Source organism: Corvus kubaryi, unplaced genomic scaffold (genome assembly GCF_017639235.1).
Source record: "Corvus kubaryi isolate FWS band 111438036 unplaced genomic scaffold, C.kubaryi_AGA036_p1.0 65047, whole genome shotgun sequence".
Classification (NCBI taxonomy): Eukaryota; Metazoa; Chordata; class Aves; order Passeriformes; family Corvidae; genus Corvus; species Corvus kubaryi.
Window position 1 is genome coordinate 10,675 of NW_024581722.1, and position 24,756 is coordinate 35,430.

Consider the following 24,756-nt stretch of genomic DNA (forward strand, 5'->3'; position numbering starts at 1 on the left):
CTGGAGGCAACCTAGTCTACCTGTGGATGCTGTGAGCTAGGAGCTGGCCAAAAAGTGGGAGATCTCCAGGATCCCTCCCCAGAAAAGGTAAGGTCTGGAGGGTAAAACTGGTGGGACTGCACTCAGACCAGAAAAACAGAACAGTTCTCTGAGTACAGAGCTGACTGCGTTGTAGATGGGACCTTTGAAATTTAGATATGTAGACTGCAAAGTTATTTCTATTGGTTTAAACCTCAAGTTGTTTTCTGGAGGCGTAAGATCGCCGTTTGCACACATCACCCTTGATTTCTGTCTGCTGTGAGTCACATCATTCTGATTGCTTGTAATCTATACAGCCAAACTTATCAGTGTTATTGTCTCTTTGAAACCTCACACTCTGATAGCCTTAGGCAGTTGAAACAATCAGGACAGTGGAGCAGCATCTCTGAGCTAAACCAGAGCAGTAGGTAAAGAGCAGAGGGTTGCTCTCTCCTGTGAAAGCACAGGTGTGAGTTGGATGATGAAGAATCTATTCCTGGCCCTAACAAGCAGTGCAATCTCTGCACCTGATTCATCAGTGTGTTACTGTACTAATCTTTTTAGTCTCATCTTGCCACTCTCCTGTATGCTGTGGCAATCAGTTACACTTCCACAGAGTGCATGTAAAATGCTATCAATTTGGAAGGGTGATTTATATCCCAGAGCAAAACTTTATATTGATTCTGGTCAGTGGGGTGGATATTGTGGGACCAGAACAATTTCCAGACCCTGCAGCACTTACGACATGCTCTTTGTGTCTGCAGTATGTGGCATGGTTCAGGCTACAGTATTGTTTTCCCTGTTGTGGATCAGCTTTCATGGGTAGGTTGTGCACCGTACTTTATTTCTAACTGGGAACTCACTTTGAATATGTAGATGCTACATGCATAAACTTCAGATATATGTAGCACGATCATCCCTCAGTCTGTCCTGTCTCAGATGTCTCATTACACTCTCCTAGTTGTAGTGCCTAAGAGATCCTGTGTTGGGCTGTTCTGTTGTCCCACTCCTCTGGGTATTCTTGCTCAGAGACCCCTGATACTCTCTGAGACTGGGGAGCAGACCCAGTCAGCTGCTGAAGGAAAGCAGTAGACTTAATTGTGGCAGTGTTAACAGTGTGGATAAGCAGGGTCAGCTCCTGCCTAGAGCTCCAGCTGTGATTTTGCTGCCCATTGTGTAGCTGATTACTGGGCTTCAGTTGATCAACAAGTGTCATCTATTGAGTGGCAAAGTCCAGACTAGTGCTGCAATGTTATGACAAAGCAAGTGTCAGCAGCTTTCCGAGAAGGCAGATGGTGATGGACTGAGCTTTGTATGAGTCCAGACGTTATGTTAGTGATGCAGCAGTGAATATTTCTGAAGAAAGCTATGTCTGGCAAGTGCTCTGGTATATGGTACTATTGCTGTGAGTAGAGCAAATGCTGCTTCTTGCTATCCTCAAGAACCATCGAATGAAGCGCAGAAGTCTCCTATTACTGTTAAAACAAAAACTGAGTGCTGTATGGGCACAAGAAAACATGCATCCATTGGCAGCAGAACAAGACTATGAATTATTCATTCCTCCGCCTCCTGTAGGTTCCATCCACTCAGGCTATTCAGTATGCTGTCTGCTGGAGATGCAGACAGATCTGCTTTCAAAGCCACGGGGACAAGACCCTGCAGACTGTGATCACCACTCTGTTGAGCTTGTCCTTCATTAAACTGGCTTGGGCATTGTTGTGATATCCTTGAAGACATAGAAGTAACCTCTCATCATCCCGTGGGCTGTAGAAATGATGGTCTTCTTAAAGCAAAAGTTCAGCCTTTGTTGTAATGTGCCCTACTCCATTTTGAGAACACTTCAAATGTTCTTAAAGAGCTTCTTGGAAAGGAAGGGAATGTTACTTCAGTCAAAACAAGACATCGTATCTTGTGTTCAGACCAGTTTTCAGCTTCTCATTATGTCAACCAGCTGGATGTGCCCTAGAGTGAGTCACCTTTGAAGTTGTCCTAGTCCAGAAGCTGAAGGAAACTGTGGAGGCTAAGATAAAATCCCAGACTGCGTTTGAAAAGTCCTCACTAAAAAAAGTGGTGGAAGCATGCTGAGAGGGATGACTGTCCAGCTGGGTTGAGAGGTTGGGTAGGTTTCACAAAGAGAGCTGTCAAGGAAGAAATGGTTGCTTCTGAAGAAAGTAAAATGTGTTTGTCATCCTATGGTCTTGACCAAAGTGAAAAGGCGATAAACTGGAAGAATACCTTTTCTTTGTTTGTTTTTAATCAGTGAAAGAAGTAGACAAACAGAGCAGGCAATGGATTTGTGGTTTCCATAGTGATGTAGCTGTGGAAGCTTTTGTGTGGCTGAGCTTTGCCCTCACTGCAATCACACTTGAAGGCTATGACTGTTCAGTTTTCCTGCCAGGGAAATTAAGTATGTATCAAACATGGAACTGGCTGAAAATGCAGCTGCATGTTCATGAATGTTTGCTATGTTACCTGAATATGTGGATGCTTATTTCTCCTTTATCTGTTGTTCTGCACTGAAACAGTGCATCAAACAATATTGATACCACAGTTCTTGCTGCACCAGGCAGTGATGTATTGACCTCTGTCTGTCCTTTGCTTTCTGTCATCTGTATGTACACACACATCCCACAATACTGGTGCCTGTGACTCTGCAGACACACTGATTTCAAACATCCACTGGTCAGGAAACATGCTTAACTCTTTTGGGGCATGCTAACTGATCAAGCACCACCCCGTGAAACTTGACAGGTGTACTTCATGTGGTTCATAGCTATCAAGTCACTTGTCCCTGTATCTGACATTAAATCATGCTTTGTTTTAATGGGCATTGTGAGGGTGTTTTAATAGTCAAAATACATGATCCTTGGGGAATTTTTGCATGTGGAGAGAGCTGTTTCTGACTGTGAATGGTTGATTAATTCTGGCTTTCAAAACAAGTTGGAGGGGAGTTTTTCAGCATCTCAGTGATGAGATTACCGGTGGATCCTAGAGGCAGGGGAAGGAAAATGCTCAGTGTGAATGCTGCGTGCACAGATCAGGCAGTTATGCACATACTAGTTCTGCACACACACTTGCATTTTCCAGTCTTCATGGTTCACAGGCATTTGTGAACCATTCTTTTTCACTTGTACTGCTGCTGGATGCTTTCTTGCTGTCTCCCTGAATAGATCTTCTTTACCTTCAGCATTTGTTTTGCTTGTCTAATGGATGTAATAGGTCATCTGTTGCCTTTATAGAAAGGAATGTTAATTATTTTCAGAAGGCTAATTAGGTTGCTAATGAGAAACTGTACTGCAGAAATATTTCCTTTAATTACTCAATCTTAAGTGCTGTACAGAGAAGCTTATTGAATGTGCTGTTAAGTACAAATGCTTGTATCTGGCTTAGAGATGGACCTTCAGGCACCCTGAAAGAAATATTTTGGTAAACTTGGGAATCCATGTGACACAGATGACTGAGCAAATGAGACTGGTGCTAAGAGCTGCCTAGTTGTGCAGCCTTTTTGACTGCACCTCAGTTTGCCACTTCTGCAAGTGACTGGATGCAGTTGCTCTTTCTATTTCCGTTTTGCCTGATGACTTTTGTCAGTATAGGTAACTGTTTGTGTTACCTGCCAGTCCAATCTATAATTAGATGCAGCCCTCACACCAATAGTTCAGTCTAATCAGCCAGATGGCAGTCAGGGAGGGGCACAGAGAGGTGGAGTGACGTGTCCAAGGTCATATTGCAGATCATGGCAAACCTAGTAATAAAGCAGAGGTTTCATCAGTCCTGTGTCAGTTCACTGCACTGTTTGCCCCTTGTGCCTCTCCTAGGGCTAGCACAGCTCATTACAAGACTTGCATCAGTTTGCATATTGCTTCATGAGGCAGCAGAGCTGCTCAACAACCCCATCCATGTAGCCACCTTGGCACTGACTTAGGAAAGTCCTTTTCTTGCTTCTACTTGCTTCACTTCCTTGTTGTAGTGATACCGAAATCAGCCAGAAAATAAACTTTCTAATACAATTTGAAGTATTAGAGAGCAGGCATTCTTTATTACAGTGCTGGACACTTTCAGAGGATATCTCCTCTAATTGAATGTGTGTCATGAAACTTTACAACAGGGTATTTATTCCATCATGATTATACACATTCATTACAATGTACTTCCTAACTAATACAGAAACATTACTTTCCCTAGAACTAATTTGCATTCATCTGCCTCCAACTGGAAGTCCTTTTATGGTCCTGGAGGGTCATCTAAAGGGGTCTCTGGTGGTTGTACTTACTGAGTGCCCCAATATGACAGGTGACCATTCCTTGAACTTTTCTTTGGGCATGCATGTTACTTCTTGTTACATAACTTGCCAAAACCCCCACTATATTCCTAATTTTCTGTTTATCCACTGGTTCCAGCTACATTTATCATCCTGTGTGCATACTTTTGCATTCTTTTATCTTTTTTTGATAGTTAGTCTTTTAAGCTCTATCTAGCAACTTCAGGGGAACTGAAAATTTTTATTCTTTGTGTTATCTATCAGTCTCAATGCCTTTTAGAATTGCTTTGGAAGAACTACTGTAGTCTAGTTGATATTTTAGTTTTAGTACTCCCAGGATGAAAGTTGGAGTGGATTGCTAATGTCCCCTGCTTTTTGACTGCTGAGCCTTCATGCAGCTCTGTAGAAGAGCTTCACTTTTTTTCAGCATCCTCTGATACCCAGTCTGCTTGTAGCCAGACTCTTGGAACTTTTTACATGCTGTGGCTCTACCAGGGAAAATGTGAGGGCAGGCTGCTGTATGGGGGCTGCTTCCACGCATAAGATGCTCCTTATTCTTTAATATACTGGTCATTGTAAACTCAGCAGGAGAAGGAAGGAAGATCTGTCAATGTTGTGGATGCAGTGCAAAACTTTGCATCTGGTACTGTGCTGCCAGAGTGTCTGAGTGCAGGTGACTCAGTAGAGTGACTTAGACATAAGAAATACCCAAGAAAACTACTATCAGCATGGGATGGCAAAAGTCACCCTCCATTTCTTTTCAGGCACAGATGTGTGCTGCTAGAACTTTTATCTATCTGCCACGCATGCAGCACTGCCTTGGCTGAGGCACATTCATTTAAAAGTTCACTTTGCCTATGTAATATTTAAGTTAACTTTGCATATCTTTCCAGCTGTGGGAACTCTCAGAGACAGTGAAGATACTTAGCTGCAGTGTAATCTAGCTTCTAAGTACAAGCCGATGCAAAACAAGCACACTTGAAAATACTAACACTTGGAACACCTTGGCATTGCTATGAACTGTTGTGCAGATAGTGCTGTTTGGTCTTTGTGTAATGTGATGGATTTGTTGTTGCATGTGTCAAGACTAGTAATATTATGGAATGATATTTAGATTGTTTTAGCAGGAGACAAAAACTTACATTCTTACTCATTCTACCAACAGTGTATTGCTTAATAGCTAGTGATTGTCATAGAAGTCCTGGTATGCTGCAGGTTTGTGTACATCTAAAAAGGAATGGACAGCTGACCAGAGTGTGTGTCTCCAGGACTGCCAATAGTAGAAGCACAGTTCAGGCACAAAAATGACAACTCTTAAGCATGGACATAAAAATGACAACTCATAAACATGGACAAGACAACATATGGTGCCTCTCTGGTTCTATTTGCTATGGGTCACCTGATGCTCTGTTTGCTGAGCAGATTTTAAAGATGGTTTAAAAAGAATTTAAGGTTTGGGGTTTTTGAAAAGGGTTATTTTTGGTGTCCAGTGTGAACACTATCAAACCATTTTACTTAAAACTGAGGAATTCTTTTCTAGTCTTAACACAAGACAGTTCCCAACACACAGATGAGAACTGACATCTTTGTTCAATTGGTATTTTGCCCAGAGGCATGAGGTGCCTATTGTTGCCCAGAAGGAAAGCAAGATAAAGAAAAAATCTTGTTTGATAAGACCTGAAACTACCCTATGTAACCTCAAGTATTTCACCAAGGTGAATAAATCAGTGTTGTACATGCTTTAAGCACCTTTAAGTACGTACTGGAAAGATGCAGGAAAGATAGCATCAGGAATGATCAATTCCACTTTCGTCTACAGAATGTGCCCATCTCTAGGTACCTTCACAGGCTCTAGTAACTACAAATGGGAGCCTGTACGGAAGTGAAGCTTGTAAGGTACCTTGGATAAGTGCCTGAAATTCGTGAATTAATTTGGGCCGTTGTATGCATGCGTGTATGAAATGTTTATATGAAATTCAAAATCTAGTAAAACCATGTCATGCAAATAATTAATTTGTTAGAATGGTATCATGTTGTAGTAATAGTGTAAGGCAGATTACTGGAGGCAAAAACCAAACAAGTCAGAAGTGCATTTCAGTCAGTGAGAGCTCAGTGTCAGCTCAAAAGAAGTATCAGTTCCTCACTGCTTAAATAACAGCTGTGCCTCCTAAAATAACAACCAGTTGTTTAGAGGGTATCTTTAAACTTTTCTTGAGATGGTAGAATGAAAGCTGAAAAAATCAGTTGAGTATAAAGGGCACCACAAATGAAGATCTGGGCAGAAAACAGTGTGACCCTGGGAAAGCCCTGCCAATTTGGGAACTCTGTGCCCAATCATTAATGGGCCAGGACACTCTTGTGTGATTCAAGACAGCCAGCGCAGCTTCACCAAGGGCAAATCCTGCCTGATAACCCAGTAGCCTTCTATGATGGAGTGACTCCATCAGTGGAAGGGTGCAAGCGTCATTTATCTGGACTTCTGTAAAGCCTTTGACAAGGTCTCCCACAACATCCTTCTCTCTAAATTGGTGAGACATGGATTTGATAGGTGGACTGTTCAGTGGATAAGGAATTGTTTGGACTGTTGCATCCAAAGGGTAGTGGTGAATAGCTCAGAGTCCCAATGGACTTCAAGGAACAAATGGTGTTCTTCAGGAGTCTGTACTGAGACCCTCTGTCCTCATAAGACTCTGCTTGGAGTGCTGCATCCAGCTCTGGGGTCCCCAGAACTGGAAGGACATCACCCTGTTGGAATGAGTGCAGGGGAAGGCCACCAAGTTGATTAGAGGGCTGGAGCACCTATGCTGTGAAGACAGGCTAAGAGAGCTGGGGTGTTCAGCCTGCACAACAGAAGGTTCTGAGAAGGTAACCTTATAGAACCTTCTAGTACCTAAAGAGGGCTACAAGAGAGCTGGAGAGGGACTTTTTACAAGGGCATGTAGTGATAGTCCAAGGAGTGATGGCTTTAAACTAAAAGAGAGTGAGTTTAGATTGGATATTAGGAAGAAATTATTTACTGTGAGGGGTGGTGAGGCACTGGAATAGGTTGCTCAGAGAATTTTTGGATGCTCCATCCCTGGAAGTGTTCAAGGCCAGGTTGGATGGGGCCCTGAGCAACCTGATCCAGAGGAAGGTATCCCTGCCCCTGGCAGGCTGGTTGGAACTGGATGGTCTTTGGGGTCACTCCCAACCCAAATTATTCTGAGATTCTCTTATTCTTGTCTCCCCTCTTTAAATACAAAAGGACAATTACATGGTGTCTAGGTAAAGCATTAGGTTACAGTTCAATGGAAGGAAGCCAGTTGAATTATCCATCCATTGAAAAGCCTCTACTGTGTTTGGATGAGACCCCCGGTTGGCAGGTTTGCCTCCATGCTGTAGAGGATGACACAGCCGTGGTTGTTTCCTTTTCTGGTTGTGCTTGCCAGGCCCCATGGGGAAACTGAGTCTTTCCAACCAGGTGCAGAGTGCAATAAACTTCCTCTGACAAGTTGATAGAAATGAGTGGAAGCTTGGTACTTGGCAAAAAGAGAAGCTGAGTACAGGAGGTGTTAAGAAAAAAACGAACTGAACCTCATGGCTGGGAAGTTGTGGTCTTACCACTTCCTCTTCCATGTTCCTATCTGATGTAGATGACTCTTCCAGTGTTTCAGCTGAAGGTGTCCTGTGTTTCATAGCATTCAGCTACTAGGCTGCCATGAGACTTCAAAAATAAGCCTCTTCTGGGAACCAGGTGAAGTCTGTTCAGCTCAATATTCCCTTTTCTAAGGAGAGGTGATAGGTTTTACTGAGTCAGCTGATATTGAGAGGGAGGTGAAAGGGGGCCAGTAAATTACAGATCCTCACGCCATCTTTGGGGTTGAAGCTGTTTGAAGTTGAATATCATGTTTCTGTCTCTGATCTGACCAAAGCAGTAAGATCAAAATTACTGAAAACATCATCTGGATCTGCAGTAGCTAATTCTTCCTGGCATGAGCATTTTCTTGTGGAGCCCTGCAGTGGGGAAAGATTGAGCACATCACAACCCCAGCTGGATGGAGACACTGGGCCACCAACTCCTCCTTCTTCACACTTGTGTCTCCACATTTTCCTAAGGCCCCTCCATGATCATCACAAATACTAATTCAGGGTCATTGAAAGTTACTGTCTGGATTGTGCAGAGAAACATAAGTGCTTTTTTAAAGGAAAGAGAAGCTCTGATAGTGAGAACATGAACTTTCTGCGTTATGCATCAACCTGAGTTATCTATTCTGGAAAAAGCATTTTCCAGAGTCAAGTAAAAGAATACTTTGTTATCTTGTCTCTCTTCTGAGATGGCCAATAATCTTGGCCAATTAGTGCCTGTGTTTCAATTACGAGCATGTTTTGTCAATCACTGGGAATTAAATGAATATGTATAAGAAAAGAGCTCTGTGTGTTTTGGAACATTTTCTTTTTTGAAGCATGTAAAACAGAATAAAGACAAATACACCAGCAAGAAAATTGCTGTGTCTTCTGCTGCAGTAGCTGTGTGTGTGGACTCAAATTCAAGTCTTCTTCTATCATTGTGCTTTTAGTTTTTGCAACTGTGCCATCTTTCTGCAGCTGAGAGTGGAAAATGTCTTCTGTGCAGATTGACAGTTGAGTGAAGACGTGAGTAGTATTTTTACATCCTTGCTGAATTTAGGATTAGACTTAGCAGTTCTTAAGGATTTTCTTTTCTAAGGTGGAAGCTTAATTCCTTTTTCAGGTGTTTAGAAGTAGGTGATATTGACATAATGCAGTTACATTCCACAAGTCCTGAAGCAGATGCATGTTAGCTGCTATTCACAAGAGATGGTTTAGAATTTTTCAGAAGGCTGGATGTGTAGATTGGATCTCAGAAAAGGGGTGAATGTGAGTTGGGTCTCAACCATAAACTGATAGATCTGTAAAGCAGTCTGAAGCTATGGTATAGCTTTATTTCATGATCTGGGCTTGCTGTACTATGAAAGGTAAATTCCTGAACTTCAGGCATTTAGAATATTCTGGCGCAGCCCTCTGCACATATGTACAGACTTTTCTGTCTTAAGGAACCCAAGGTTAGGGTTACACTTAGGTTGACTAATAAATACAGGTAGATTTTGAATATTCTTCAGTATTGGAGCAATGAATTTGTTGGTTTTATTGGGGATACTGTTTAGTATGACATGGTCATTTGGACATGCTGCAGGCACAAAAGGAAATGTGGAAGAAGGGTATAAACATAATATTAAATGGATCTATTTTCAGAGAGGCTCTGTAAAGGCTGAAGTGAGCACACTCTGTGAAGCTGTGATAAATGATTGGCAGGTTGAAGGTATGAATCTAAATCCAATAGTAGTGTTTGTAGCATTTGTAAAAGCTCACCTCAGCACAAAAATGAACACATTCAGAAGAGGCAGTTATGGGAAAAAAAATCCATCCCCTTCAAGCAGAGGGGAAAAGAGGACAAATCAGCAAATAAAATAGGACAATATATGAAGGTGTCTCTATATCTTTATATATCTATACAGCTAGAGGTAGAATTCAAATTTATGTAGACATAGCATGTTGCCTTCATTAAAGCAGGTATCTATGGTCCAGTCCAAACTAGAGAACAGTCCACGTCTGTGATTTGGGAGAGAGGCAATAAGAAGCTCAGAAACAGTAGGAAAAGAACCAAGGTGGCATCAGCTCTAGTCAGGGGAGACACAGGCCATCCTTATGACCCAGCTCCCTGGTTCATGAGCTGGAGTGCATGAAGCTGCAGCTGGAAGCACATGTCTCAGTTGGAAGAACAGTGATGGGAACCACTACTGGAACAGTACCTTCAAAAGCTGACTGATTGGAAAAGGAGGGAACTGTAGAATGCAACAGCAAAAGCTTACGGACCCATGCTGAGCTAAGAAATTAATGTCTGAAGAGCTAAGACCTTCCTTGAATGCCAGGGAGAAATGCCCTGGCAAATACCAGTTCTACATGGGGCCCAAAAGTTGAGTTATTCTTTTTTTTTGAAAGAGCTCCTGAGTGGACAACTTGCCACCTTTCAGAAGATTGAGTTTCAGTCATGTTTCCCTGTGAGAAAACTCTTGTGCTTCCTTCTTGGGACACACAGCACATAATCAAATGAATGACCTGAAGGGGAGTCATAAATAGCTAAATGTTAGAGGTTTATGGAGGATCTCAAGCTTCAGGCTTACAAAAGAGAAAAATGACAGGTGTGCATAAAACATGAAGATGGTGTTTTTGTAATTGTAACTTGAATGCTAAGCTTCCTGATACCTTTAGGAAATAACAGTGCTAAAAATGTCAGCCGTCTTTTGCAAAGATATAAATAGGAACAGAAGTACCCAATACAGTGGGGCGTATGTTTGCTGTATAGGAACTAGGCCCTAAAACCTAAGTTTTTGTTGACTTGTTATTCAGGACAGAGAAATTTGACAAGTCTATGAAGGCAAATTTACCTAAGTGATGCTGAATTGAAATAAATATGAACAATAAAGTACAAAACTCACCACTAATTTATTTGTGCATACAATATCTTTCCACTGCTGATTACATACTTTGTAAGCTAGTGATAGCATGATTAATACCCATGGTATGGTAATTGGTGGGCACTAGTGGGAAAAACTGGGCAACTGCTTAGAGGAGCTCCTTTCCCAGCTGTTGGCATGGTTGTCTACTTGAGGATCTTGTTGAGCATGATGAGGTGGTCAGTAGAATTCTGAGATTTATCCTCTTCTACCCTTCCTTTCCAGGATGTTTCTGCCTCTGATGTCTGTGTGAACTTGAAATTAAGAAGATGAGGTAGATGAAGTAATCTTGGAGGCTCCACAGGGATTCCTGTTGTGAAAAAGCATAATTTAGTACTCTGAGACTGCTCAAGTTTTACACCAGGGATGTTAGGAGGAAACTTGAGGAGTCACAGCCTTGTGAGTAGCAGATAGCACTTAGGAGACCTGATTCTTTGACATCTCAGAAATTGTTCAATATTAGGAAGGAAAAGATTATATATTGAGAAGCAAAAATTATTTGATGTAGAATTACCACCAAGAGATTTCCAAAAGGGGAAAGAGAGAAGGAAACTCTTCATAACAGTCTTGGGCTATGAACCTGAAGGTGCTTAAAAGTGTGCTCTCTCCTGTTTCATCTGACTTTATGCAGTATCTTCTGCTTGCAGGGTTTAACCCTAACTCAGCTTAGACCAAGATGCTGCGTTTCTTTATGAGCTGCAGCAGTTCTGTTCCTTCTAGAAGAAGAGTGACTGTCCAGTTAAACTATCCAGTTACCTACTATCAGTTGAATTCTGGGAATTTTTAAAGGCTTGCGCACCAGTGAAGAGTAATAAAAGGAGAGGGAAACAGTTCTTTACAGTTGTGTATATGCAACAAGAATTTCCATAAAAGAAGCAGCTAGTTTTATGAAATGATGCTTTGACCTTTGCCTGTAGGAAATGAGGAGAGACTACTTTGAATCTGTCAATGATACAGTTTTAAGTGACTTGGATTGTGTCAGTATGTTAGCAAGCTAGGATTTTAGATATTTCAGCACCTTGGTCATAGTATTTTTCTCTGCCAAGCTTTATTTTCAATGTGAAAAATGTTTGAATGTTTTTGTCTTTTTTTTTTCCAAATCTGGCTTTCATCCATTTCATCCTGATTCTGGCTTATTTCTGAAGACTGTTCAGAAGTGTTGGGCTAAGCATATTTGTTTGTTACTGATACTGACCTTTGTAAGTTGACCAATTTTTTATTGTAGGTTGAAGCAGAATGATTTATTTGCTTTTCATTTTGCTTTGGAAAGATGAGGCATTTGCTAAGAAGAAAAAAACTCTGCCTTTTCCAAAATGAACTGTCTGAATTTCCAAAAAGCTGTAAGAAACCATATAAGATGGGTGACACATGATGTCTTGCCATAATGTTGTCTTCTCTTTTCATGTGTTGGCTGTGTAGTGACAGTGGAAAGGATAAAATCTTGTAAACTCTTGTGTTTCAGGCAGGACAAATTCTCTCTCTCCATTAGTTACTCTGGTTTGGGTTGCTTTTAAGGCATGATATGCATTATGTTCTTCAGTCAGCTAATATCATGTGTTAAGCTTTTGAAACACACATGAATTTTGATTACCACTGTACTTGAATACACAGTTTGATATGAAGGGGCCCAGCTTACAGGAGCTTAAGAGTCAGGCAGTTGCCCATTAGGGAACTATGAGGCCTGCAGTCACAGTGTGTGAACGTGTCACCTTTTGAAAACTGGGTTGTAGGAACTCAGGTCTGCTCTCACTGCAGAGAAAGAAGTCAACTGTCCAGGTTAAGATAATGGTGAATCCAGCAACTAAGCGCCGAAAACTGAAGGATGGCTGATACAGATTCTCAGAGCAGATTGTGCTCCCTGGACATGCCATCTCCTTGGGGACAGACCTTCCGTAATTCTGGCTCCCTCCTCCTCAGTGTTAATGGGAAGCTCTGCCTGCTCCTGTAGGAGAGTTCTGGCTTCAAAGTCTCTGCTTTGTGCTGGAGGCACGTCAGGCACTTGGGCTCTTGCTGGACATTTGCTTGTTTTGAGAACCGTAGTATCAGCAAATGTTGGGAACTCAGGGCAGATTTTTTCGAACAGGGAAAGGCAGCAGGTAAGGCTCAAGAGCCTTATAGCAACAGGCTTGGAGAAGAACAAGACCTTACCTGAAGGAGATGCTGGGGAGATTTAGGCTTAGTACTTGTAGATGTCAGGTTTGGATTCAGTCATTTCCACAGTGTCTTTCAAGTCTGCTACTTGCATGACTCTTGGGGCTCTTAACTTCTGTCAGGTACAAAGGAAACATTCCTCTTGGTCACTGTAAGTAAAGAGCTACTGCCTTAATTTGTTCTCAAGTTGGAGTGGTCACTCAGGTGGGCTAAGGTGCCTTCACATAAGGTAACATTTCTTGCAATGTGTGCGGCAGGACATGGAAAGTCTCCACTTTCTGCACTTCTACTGCCATTCATGAGATCACCTTAGTCAGAAAGCTATTCTTTAAACAATGTCTTCATATTTTCTCTTTGTCCTCTGAGAAGCCACCCCCCTCTACACTCCTTCCCAAGAAAACCCTACCTTTCTCCTTCCCGTTGTGAAATGGTACGTTCTGGGCAGTCCACACACAGGCATTACCACTAAGGACCACACTTCCCCATCCCTTTGGGTTAGTCTGGTAATTGGATTAATTTAATCTCCTTTTGTCGTCATTCTTTTTGACTGTATCCCAATTCTCTTTGGACCAGATTTGAAAGATAGACAGGGATCAGAGGCTGCCAGCAGGTACAGAGTGAACTGGGCAAGGGAACAAGAAAACAAGGAGTGGCAGGAAAATGATGTGCCTTTTATGGGAAAGGAGCTAGAGACAAAAATGAGGGGAAAACGCAGATAAGAAATAGACTGTGCTTTCTTACCCCACAGTATGTGGAAGGGAGACAGTGTGCATCCTGATGGACGTAGAGTCCAGACAGAGAAGTGGCAAAAACAGATGAGTCAGAAGTGACCAAAATCCCAGGGCTCCAGATCCTTCCTGAGGGCACTGAGAGTCTGTATTTGGAGACGTCTGTGGTATGCTTTTAGCTTCATTGCAGGGCTTGATTAATCGATCTGCTGGAGCTCTTCCACACTTCAGTTGAAATCCTATTTTCTGAGCCACAGTTAATTGAGGCTCTTAGTTACCTGAAGGATGAATATCTCCTCAGAGTTATGACTTCAGCACATAAGTACCACTAAGACTTTACTGTATAAATCTTTAAACACTGATGAACTAATGTCTTGGGGCCAAATCTAGTACCTAGTGTTCTGTACACATCTACTGTTCTGTAAACCTTTACTTCTAATGGTGTGTGAGACCTCTCTGACAATGTTGAAGCCCGATTTTCAGCATCTTCATTGAATGTTGTCCATGGTTGCAAAGGTACGCTTGTTAGGTGTTTACTCACAGGGAAAATGCAAAATAAGAATTACACTTAAAGAGGTATTGCTCAAAAATGCATGTCAATTTGCATCAACACGTTCTCGTATCTACTGTAATCCTTGCTAAAGCAGAAAGCAGATACACATCTGATTCTCCCATTCTTAAGAAAGAACACAGTAGCTGCAGTGATGTGCCAATGAAAGTAATTAAAAAGTCATGTAGAATGGTTACTTTTACATAAGTACTATTTGGGTAATAAGAATCTGAGGAAGGAGGACATTAGCAGTACAGCTCATGGGCAGGAAGAAGCAAGTGCCCTTCACTTCAGCGTGGTGTGCTACTCATGGTCCTGTCGTTTGGAGAGACTGAAGTATCCAATTATGTATATATCTCGGTTGCACTTTTTCAAATTTAAAGAGTAATTATGATATGTAATATAGGGTTATAGATGTATCTAAGGCATTTCTTAGAAATACAAACATGCATGTTATAGAACTAAATATTAGTAAATATTTAAAATATGAATTTATAAAATAATATTGTGCCTTAACTTTTTAACTTGCAGAAATAACTGGGCACTATGAGTAAGAAACATGCTGCAATAGTTCAAGTTCACCTGCGGTGGATCAAGTAGCTGACAGAATTCATAGCCTCAGGACATCACTGAATTAGGCGAATTCTCTCATGGAGGTTTTTGTTTGTTTTTTTCTTTTATTAGCACTTCAGAGTTAATTCAGAGTTTTCTTGATGAAGTCTCATTACACTCATCCAGAGCATCTAAATAATTCTGCTGGATTAAAGGGAATAAAGACAATCTGTGAGATACTTTTTTTTAAGCACAGTCTGGCTTGGTAGCGGGGAAATGGGCAGAAAGCCACTGCAAAGGAGAGCTTTGAAAAAAAATGAGCCAGGCAGTGATCAAGAACTTAATCAGGCGTGAATACAACATACACTGAGGTCTCCCCTGCAGTGCTTGTGTGAGACAAATCTGCCATTATTTCTTGGTCTACCACCAGTCCATATTCTGATCACTTCCCTCTTGCCTGCCAAGGCTGCATCACCTACAAAACCAACTGTGAGTATGGAAGTGCCCCTCTTGCACAGAGGGGTCTCACGTGAAGTGGGGCAGTTTGGGATGTCAGTCCTTTCTCCTTACTTGGCCTGGTGCATCAGTTTTACCTGTATCTTACCTCAACCTAGGGGATTATTAATACCCATTTCAGAGTTGAAATTCTAAAATATTAAAGTGTAATCCTGGTTCTTTCTTGCAGCTGTAAGTCAAAGTCCTGCGCTGATGACAGAATCACAGAATGGGTCAGGTTGAAAGGGACCACAGTGGGTCATCTGGTCCAAACTCCCTGCTCAAGCAGGGTCGACCCAGAGCACATGGCACAGGATTGCATCCAGACGGTTCTCGAGTATCTCCAGTGATGGAGACAGGACAGCCTCTCTGGACAATCTGTTCCAGTGCTCAGTTACCCGCACAGTAAAGAAAGTCATCCTCATATTCAGGTGGAACTTCCTGTTCATCAGTTTCTGCCCATTGCCTCTTTGTCCTTGCATGGAGTTATTCTTCCTCAGGTGTGGGACCCTGCATTTGTCTTTGTTGAATTTCAGACAGTTCTTCTCTGCCCATCTCTCCAACCTGTTGAGATCCTTCTGAAGGGCTGCACAGCTCTAGGGGATATCAGCCACTCCTCCCAGCTTTGTGGCCTCAGTGAACTTGGTGCTGCAACCAGATTTCTGTAGAGAAACTCAGTTCTTCATATACTTTCCCGCTTGTTTCCTTTAGGTGGAGTGGGCTCTTGGCCCCTTCATTGCTAGCAGAGTTATGCAAACGGGCAGGGCAGTCAGGGAAAGGACTTGAGTGTTCCTTGGAGGTCCATGTATGGTTTCCATAGACTTGGCTTTTTTTTCTCAGCAAGCTGGAAAGAAGGTCCTACTAGAGAAAGAAAGAAAGAAAGAAAAATTTTGTGCTGGCCTAGCTCAGGCTTCCTAATAACTTTGTGTTAGAGGAACTATTTCTATTTAACTATTTGAAATGTAATTTGCTGATGATGGAAAGCATTTTCAAAACTTTGAATTTAAAAGTGCCTTATTTTCCCCAAAATAGCACAGTTTGAGCAGCCTCAGTGCAAGCATGGTCATCCATGCGCAGTCTCCATGCATTGTTTGCTCTCTGCTGAGACAATTGCATAGCTGGCAGCTGTGTTTCTGATTTTCAGGAAGCTGCTGCCCATCCCACTGTAAGTACCTCAGTAATGAATGTCATTTGTTTTCCTCAGGAGACTGAATAGCTCTCATACATTCAGAGCCTTTTGGTCAGTATTACTGTCACGCCGTTAAAAGTTTTGCATCACCAAGTTCAATTATCTACTTGAGGCTTTTCACAAATCAGTATTTCTTAACTGAATCCAGTCTTGGCCTTCTGTTTGGATGCTTCTCCTGCTAATGTCACACAACTACTTTTCAGCTTGATTCTTTTATCATGAATTGCTGCCCAATAAAACAACAGTTTTCTGCTTTATGTCCCTCTTGAGACCTTTTTGTGCAGTATTGCTTACCAGACACCAAATAATTTGGTGGGGCTGGGAAATAAGATGCTTGGGAAAAGCTGCAGTTTTAATTGTTTTGTAAATGCTCAAGTGACTTGTAACCATTAAATTGTACAGTCCTCAGCTTGTGCAGTGATGTGCTGTGGCTTGTGATAGCCCCCCTAAATGTATCCTCCATTCCTTTTATGTCTTACTGTGTACTTTTTGTTTTATTTTGGATGAAATATTTTACAGGAGGAGCTGTGATTTGTGGATTTGCTTAGTGCCCAGGACAGTGGAACCAGTTATGTTTGGGCTAGCACAGATTGGCATCTGCCCTGTCTTGGGATGCTCCTAATCAGCAGGAAGTCTGTGAGGACTCTTTCAAGCATATTGTAAGAAGAAGTTTCCATTGAGGTTGGGCCACCTGGGCACAAGACAGTATAGAAGGCAAATATTCAGACAGCGCCATTGCATTGATGTTTGTCTCTTTGCAGTTGTGGTGAAAGCCATTGGATTCAAAAGAACTCAACGGTGGTCTTTGGATTGGGTTAACTTGTGTTGTAGATGTCCCAGACTTGATCTAGATTCATTCAATTATCAGATTTCTAGTGTAGTGACTAAATATTTGGCAAACAGTAAAAAAGAAACAGAAAATAAATAGAGTTCTATTAAGCATGTGGTATAGAACCAGGAAAGAGGAATCTTCATTGCACAGAGGAAATAGTGGGAAGTAGAACAGGACGTGGCTTGTTGGACATGTTTCTATGAGTCTTTGGCTTTTATAGGGAGGTATAAGGCAACGGAAATAATTGGTGAGGGCAACCTTGGAATAAAAATGGAGGGGGAGAGGGAAGGAGCCTCTGTGCATTTGATCCAACTTTGTGAATAGACTTTCAGAATTACAAGGGTGCTCCCAGCTAACAGTTCAAATACATTTAATGTAAAGCTGTAGAGAGAAGTGCAAGGACTAAGGATCACAAATGAAAAAGTTAGAAAGGCTTATAGAAAAGAGAGGAAAGCCATACAATCCCTTGGCAACTTAGTAAAATCTTTACAATAATTTTCTTCTCTGGGTAATGATGTTATATATTACAGAAACATCACAGAATATTCTGAGCTGGAAGGGACCCACAAGGATCATCAAGTCCAACACTTAAGTGAATGGCCCATACAGGGATCAAACCCACAACCTTGGCATTATTAGCATCATGCTCTAACCGAGCTAATTACATTATTATTACATTTTACTTTGTTTCAATTATTAAACTCATCTTAACCCATGAGTTTTACTTTTTTTTTCCCCCCTGATTCCCCTTCCCATCCCACTGGAGAGCAGTGAGCAAATGGCTGTCTGGCACTTAGTTGCTAGCTGGGTTTAAACCATGATGCTTTCTTACTGCTTTCTCTTACTACTGTACCTCTGATTTTTGATTTGTTCTTGAAATTATGTCAGAATGGAGTAATGATATGAGGATTCAGAGTCCTAAGCTTATCAACTGTGTTGGCAAAATAACCAAGTAACATTATATTGACAAACTGTCCTTGTTTTGCAGTGCCCTTACGCATCAGCTTCTTATGGACTGTGTGGATATACACCTCCTGCGTATTTCTCATGTACCACCTCCTCTGCTGTCTTGCAGGGTTTCTTGGGACTGAATTGTTAGGAGACATGAGGCAATCTCTAGTGATTCTTTAATCCTCACTATATGCTGTTGACCTTTCTCTGTAGCATGTATTGATGGCTCAGTGTCCTGTGTGAAATGGATTCTGCCATTAGAAAATGGGTCTTTGTTCAAGCACCCAAATCATATGAACTGTCAAGGCTTTGGTTGTGTGTCTCGTTAAGAGAGGTGTGAATAGATCATGGATACAGCTCTGTTCTTTTCACTTTCAATATTCCTCTGTGCATATCTTCTTCATGTTTATTACTATAGTTCCGTTTTTCCTTACAGAAGTTTCTCTTATCTCCTATCAGAATGTCAGTTATACTGCATGTTAATACTTTGTTCAGAGAGGCACTGTGTTTACAGGGTAGGGCAGGAACAGTCTCTTTCCAGATGGCATGGAATGACTGTACATAAGGTTAGTGTGGTCCTTTCCTAGCACATTGCACCACAGAACTGACAAGTGCAGAGTAGGTTAAATAGGGCTTGGTAAGGAGTCTGGAGAAACTCAACTTGAAAGAGTAAGTTTCTAAGAATGAAAGAGGTCAAATTCATCCTGTGGTGTAAATCTGCAAGGCTTCCGTAAAATTATGCTTATAATCACCTTGTGTCATTGACTGTAGCATGGCAGATTTGTGAATCTCTACAGAAAGTGTAAAAGCTAATTGTGCTGAAACAGTTCAGTGATAAGCATATTGTGCCTTTTCAAAACCTCTTCACCAATTTCTTCCTGTATAGACAGAGTTGGTTCTCATTTCCTATTTATCATGACTAACTACCCCTCTCTAGGCTCAGCTGTTCCTTTTTATTTTCCTCCTTTGTGCTTTGCTGTGCTGAAGCCAAATCTGAATGGATTTCAGTGTCTCTCTTGTGCTTTTTGACTTGGTATCAGGAAGTCTGACACCATAAGAAAATTAATTTACAAATTCTAGCCATACAATGGATGAGTTCTTCAACAGGCAAAATAAAAGTTCAGCTGAATAATGAGTGCAAGTTATGGTGTCTCTAAGTGTAAAATCTCTGAATTTTCTCCTGCAGTTCCCTTGCTGCAGCTCCCATCAAAGCTCAGTTTTACACTACAGTAAACATTTTGGGTATAGAGACTGGAAAGACCCAGTTTTACAATGCTGTGTTCATCTAATCTATTCCATAGTAGAATCAGAAAGGTAAGGTACAGTGGTGTTTCTTGAAAAGAGCAAACATGTGATGTGGGCTCCTTGTGGAGTGACTATATTTTTCTACTGACTTGCAACCAGTAAATTCTTTGGCAACCTTGCCCCTGGCAAAGCTTTTGTACTTATCAACTCCCTCCTTATCACCAATATAATACCAGCAGCATCCCATTTTTCAGGCAGAGCAGTATATGTTGTTCAGGCCCATCCTGAGTCATGGAGCCCTGTAAGCTGCCACCTTTCCCCAGGACTTAAAATGTGCTGTGGTAAAAATGAGAGTCACTTCTTTCTCAGATTTATCCTTTGTTACAAGTTTGTGTGTTGCCATCTAGGGGACAAGGACTTGTGACATCCTCATTGACTCCTCTGTCCCTCTCTCTCCCTCTTCCTTTCAGAGTGCTGCTGGGGTGAGTGCAGAAGAATGGCTGCGGCAGAACCCCTGACGGCTTTCTCACGATGGTACCTCTACGCCATCCATGGCTATTTCTGTGAGGTGATGTTCACAGCTGCCTGGGAGTTTGTGGTCAACTTCAACTGGAAGTTCCCAGGTGTTACCAGTGTGTGGGCACTCTTCATCTATGGCACCTCCATCCTCATTGTGGAGAAGATGTATCTGTATCTCAAAGACAAGTGTAACATTTTAGTGCGCTGCTTCATTTACACACTGTGGACATACCTCTGGGAGTTTACCACTGGCCTCATCCTACGCCAGTTCAATGCCTGCCCATGGGACTATTCCCAGTTTGATTTTGACTTCATGGGCCTGATCACCCTGGAGTATGCCATCCCATGGTTTTGTGCTTCTTTCATCATGGAGCAGCTGGTGATCAGAAACACCCTGCGCTTACGATTTGATGAGACTGCTGAGCCGGGGGCCCCCACCGCCCCCGTTGCCTTGGCCAATGGCCACGTGAAGACGGATTGAGCAGTGACTTAGAACCATACTTAGCAATCTGAGAGAGCCTAGACCTCTACCACAGACTGACAGATCTGGCTCTGAGGTACTGCTCCTTGCTGTATGATAAGATTCATAAACCCCATTTTTCTAATGGGGGTGTGCATGGGATATACCAGAAAAAATGGAACCAATAGATTTTCTATGGATTTTACTCTTTGGGCTCCAAGGACCAATATCAGTTACTTGTTAGTTAGGTCGTTTCTGATTTTAACTTATTACTGATGAAAGCAGTCCATTTGCTTACACTTTAAAGTGGAGAAAGAAGAAAAAAGAAATGCTACATCAGAAACACATCCAGAAAAACCCCACCTAATCAGTGGATGGGCATGGACACGCCAGCTGAGTTAGTGATTGGCTTACTCCATTAGGCAATATTCAGGTGCTTGCTTGCAACCAATACCTCCCGTGGGACCTGAGATGCTGCAGGAAAAAGGAAAATCCATCTGCTGTTGAGAAGTACCTAAGACTGGCAGTCTGCTGGGGAGGTAGATGGTGTTCCCCTCTCCAGGTCCCATTGGCCTCTCCCCAGGTTCTTTGTTGCACCATGAAATAATCTGGTGCTGGACATCTTGCTGAATTTATACAGATCTTGTACTTTTTGAAATCTCAGTCCTGATACTCACTAGAAATTTTTTCCTTTTTTTTCTTCTTTTTTTTGTTTTTCTAATAAAGGCCTTTTTTGCCAAGTGAATTTTACCATAATCTGTGCTATCTGAATCTTGGCAAAAGGCGCAAGAAGTAGTGCAAGTCTTCCCATCTCCTCTGTCCCTCCAAAGCAGATCTTGCCTGGGGGTCTGCTGCACATTCCAGCTCCCATCTCAGCCGTGCAAACCTTGTAGAGACTATACAGCCCAGAAGAGTTTTCTGCCTTCCTTTCCAGGGATTCCTCTGTTTCTGGTGATGTCGATGACTTTGCCTGCAGCCCATTGTATTTGAAGGTCAAAACCTTCATGTGGCTAACATGGCATTCACGATTTGGTCCTCTGGCACTGACTCTCATGTTCCTTCAGCACTGGCAGGCCTTGGTTCAGTTCTACCTAGTGTTCTGCTCAGTGTATCAAGTGGATTTGCTTTTTCTTCTCTTTTATTCTGCTTTAAATAACCACAACCATATTGTCATGACAGTAACTGGAGGCAGCAAGAGATATAACATGCTGCCTGATACATTTATTAAAAAAAATATAAAGCAAAACACCCATCTGAAAAGCACGCCCTTCGTCATACTCTGCCTGAATGAGTTAGGGTGTGAGAGCAACTATGGAGAGGTGGAGCAGGAGGGACTGCTGCGGCTTCACTGTAGACCTACCTGCACCAGGGACAGTTTGAAATTTAACCTATTGGGAACACTTATGGAGTACAATGACAGATATGGTGCAGGGAAGGTGTTTGATAGGGGCAGCCACAAGTTTGTAATTCACTCTGTCAAGTCTTGGCCTTTGAAGTTAGCAAGAAACATGGAGCTTCCAGCTGTCAGATGCCTCACTCCTGAACTGAGTTATGGGGAAGGTTTGCCATAGTTGTCCTGTAGGGCCAGATTAATTTTTCTTGTTCTTCCACCAGAGCCAGCAGAGCTGTACCAGGGATAATTTGGCTTGAAATGCAAATCTGTTGTAGGATTCCACTCTTACTTTGGAAATAGTTGGGCCATTTCTGTGTAGGTCCCTTGTCTCTGGTAGGGGGTGCTCAGCTGTGAATCTGCTCCTTGCCCTGGCACAGCCATTCCTGAGAGGAAAAGCACTGCTGGCCCTGTGAGTAGAATTGTTTCTTGGTTCTGCTCTTACAAGGCAGTGTTAATCCCTTTTTGTATCACACAGAGAGCAATTATTTTATTCCTTCCCTTCCCCTTTTCACATGGCATCCATTGCTGGCAATGGACACATGAAAACAATGGTGGCAAGGAGTTAATCAAATCTGCCCTGGGTATGCAATGTATCCCGAATCACTGAGAATACTTAGGTGGGTATTTAGAGTTCCCTTTTTATAGTTCATTTAATTAAAAGAGAACAAACATGGAACAGATAGTTCTTTTGATGCTGCGATGCCAGTGTTATGAAATCAGAGGAACAGTATGTAGTTTATCAGCCGTGTTGGTCTCAGGAGTATAGACCCAGGCAAAATAGTCACCTGAAACTGTACCTGGAGGAAAAAAAAGCTTTGTGTGTGGGATAATGTAGATGAGCTCTACTGAACCAGAACAAGAATTGCAAGGTGCAAATGAGGATTGGGATCCCACCATTTTGGCCCTGGTTATGTCAAGATCATCAAATGCAGTGTCTAAAGCTGGGTTGTCCTCTCACAGCATAGCTTAAATGTGGTGTTGTGCTGTCTCCTACACCACCCCCACATCATGTAAAGCCCTCAGCTTTACAGAAATATCCTTAGGATCCCTGCTTCCTCCTTAGCTGTTACAAAGCTCTTTGGAAAGGTTAAAAGGAGTTAGTAATGTGGTGTGGAGGACTGGTTGTCCACAGAGCTGACCTGGTGTGCAATAGCAGTCGTGTCTGTTATTGCCTGTACTTTAGAAGGTCCCATATAAATGACACTTTATTTGTGTTTTGCTGAGTTATGTAATATTTAACTGCTAAACTATGGAAGGGTTTCCCAGCAGCGTCTCGTATCCTAGGGCATTATCCTTATTGCCTGTGTCATTGAAACAGCTGTTGTAGTCTGCTTTCCACTGGTGTCTGATGTGTACCACCCAGCTCTTGCATCTTCATAGAGTGGTAATTTATACCCAGAAGTGCACTTTACTTGCAGCTTGCACACCAGAAACAGAAAAGGACCTGGCAAATTCTTAAATCATTTAATTATGTATAATACCACATACCTAATGCAGCAGGATTAGCCAGACTTCTCCTTTCTGAGCAACATGGCTGCTGTCAGAGCTTTGTCTTTTCTGCAAAATCTCCCTTTTTAATACATGTGATGCTTCTTACAACATCTTGCAGAACTGCCCAGAGCACGTTACCAGGATCTCAGTGGCAGCTCAGTGAGAGCTCGGGAGCTGGACTGAAGTTGAAGAGACATTTACATTAAGAAGAAAAAAAAACGCACAAGGCCTAACATTTGTTTGTATGTGTATCTTCCTCAGTAGATTAAAGTTGCCTGTTTTGAGTTCACCAGCAATAAAAAAACCTTGTGATTTATCTACCTTGTCCTAACTGCAGCAAAGATAGAGTGACCCTGATCTCTGCCTTTCTTTTCCAGGGGGTGGTGGGATATGGACTTCCCAAGGTTCCAGTTTTGCATCTGTTCTCTCGCTTATCTCATGTATAGTCCACCCTAAAGGATCTCAAAGTACGTGATAAATAAATACAGAGTCTGGTCTCCTTCACACAAGAGGCAGTTCAAGCATTACTGTGGTATCTGTTCATAATCCAAAGATCTTGCCAGAAGGGAATGTTTGATCTACAGCAGGACCAGATGGCATTTTGGTCTTTGGTGTTATAATTGAGAGAAATGTGTACATATGTACCAGGTACTATTGTGCCTTTGGTCTGAGTGCATTTTGTAATTAAAGCAGAATAATCCAATCAAGATTTTGCTTGACTAGTCCTGTGACTATAAAAGGTAAAAAAAACACTTGCAGGGCTTTAGCTGCTTTGAGAATTAGGAAGCAGGTGACTGAAGTCCTGAGTTCAGTAGCACTGCTCTGCTGCTGACTGGTTTTCTTAAACCTGCAAAGAAAGGGGATTTCTTCACTCATGGAAACTTCTGCCCTTTCTGTAAATAAAACGTGAGCCACAACCACGATGTGAACTGAAACCAAATGTGTTTCTATTTTAGTTTATCCTAGGCCCTGAATACATGCAAATATGCCCTGTATTCGGGGGGAGGCGTGCAGACCTGAGCTCTTTTCCTCCACTTCTGCCTGCAAACTGCAGCTGAACCATCTGAGGGGGAGAATACTCTCTTCCCCTTCCTTCCTGCACAGTGGCAGCTGCCAAATCCCTCTGTGGTCTATCCCCCGTTGTAGAAAGAAATTTTTCTTCTTATATGGCCCCTTAGCAAACCAGAAGCTGTTAGTAATGTGTGTCACCTCACCCAGCTGCTTTGGCACCTAATGACCACTTTGCATCACAGAGCTGGTGAGAACAGATGAGCATTGTCCTTGTTTGGCAAATGGCCTCCCTTTGAACCTGTCTTCCCTTACTCCTCCTGGAGTGCCCTGAGCCAACTGCTGGGGAAGGGACGTTCCCTTCCTTCCACCTTCTGTCCCAGAGAATGGAGCAAACTCTG

At 42.2% G+C, this 24,756-nt stretch overlaps 2 protein-coding genes across 2 annotated transcripts in view; both read left to right on the forward strand.

Annotated features, from left to right (window-relative positions):
* LOC121672924 (transmembrane protein 229B) lies at window positions 1–23,663 on the forward strand. Its single transcript, XM_042045850.1, has 2 exons — window positions 1–87; window positions 19,955–23,663. The coding sequence occupies exon 2, from the start codon at window positions 19,981–19,983 to the stop codon at window positions 20,482–20,484; it is 504 nt and encodes a 167-aa protein (XP_041901784.1). The 5' UTR covers window positions 1–87; window positions 19,955–19,980; the 3' UTR covers window positions 20,485–23,663.
* Window positions 7–24,756, forward strand: part of LOC121672923 (DNA repair protein RAD51 homolog 2-like) — a 59,398-nt gene continuing 34,648 nt past the window's right edge. The window contains exon 1 of the mRNA XM_042045847.1: window positions 7–87. The gene's annotated coding sequence lies outside the window, so the exon portion shown is untranslated. The remainder of the gene's footprint in view (window positions 88–24,756) is intronic.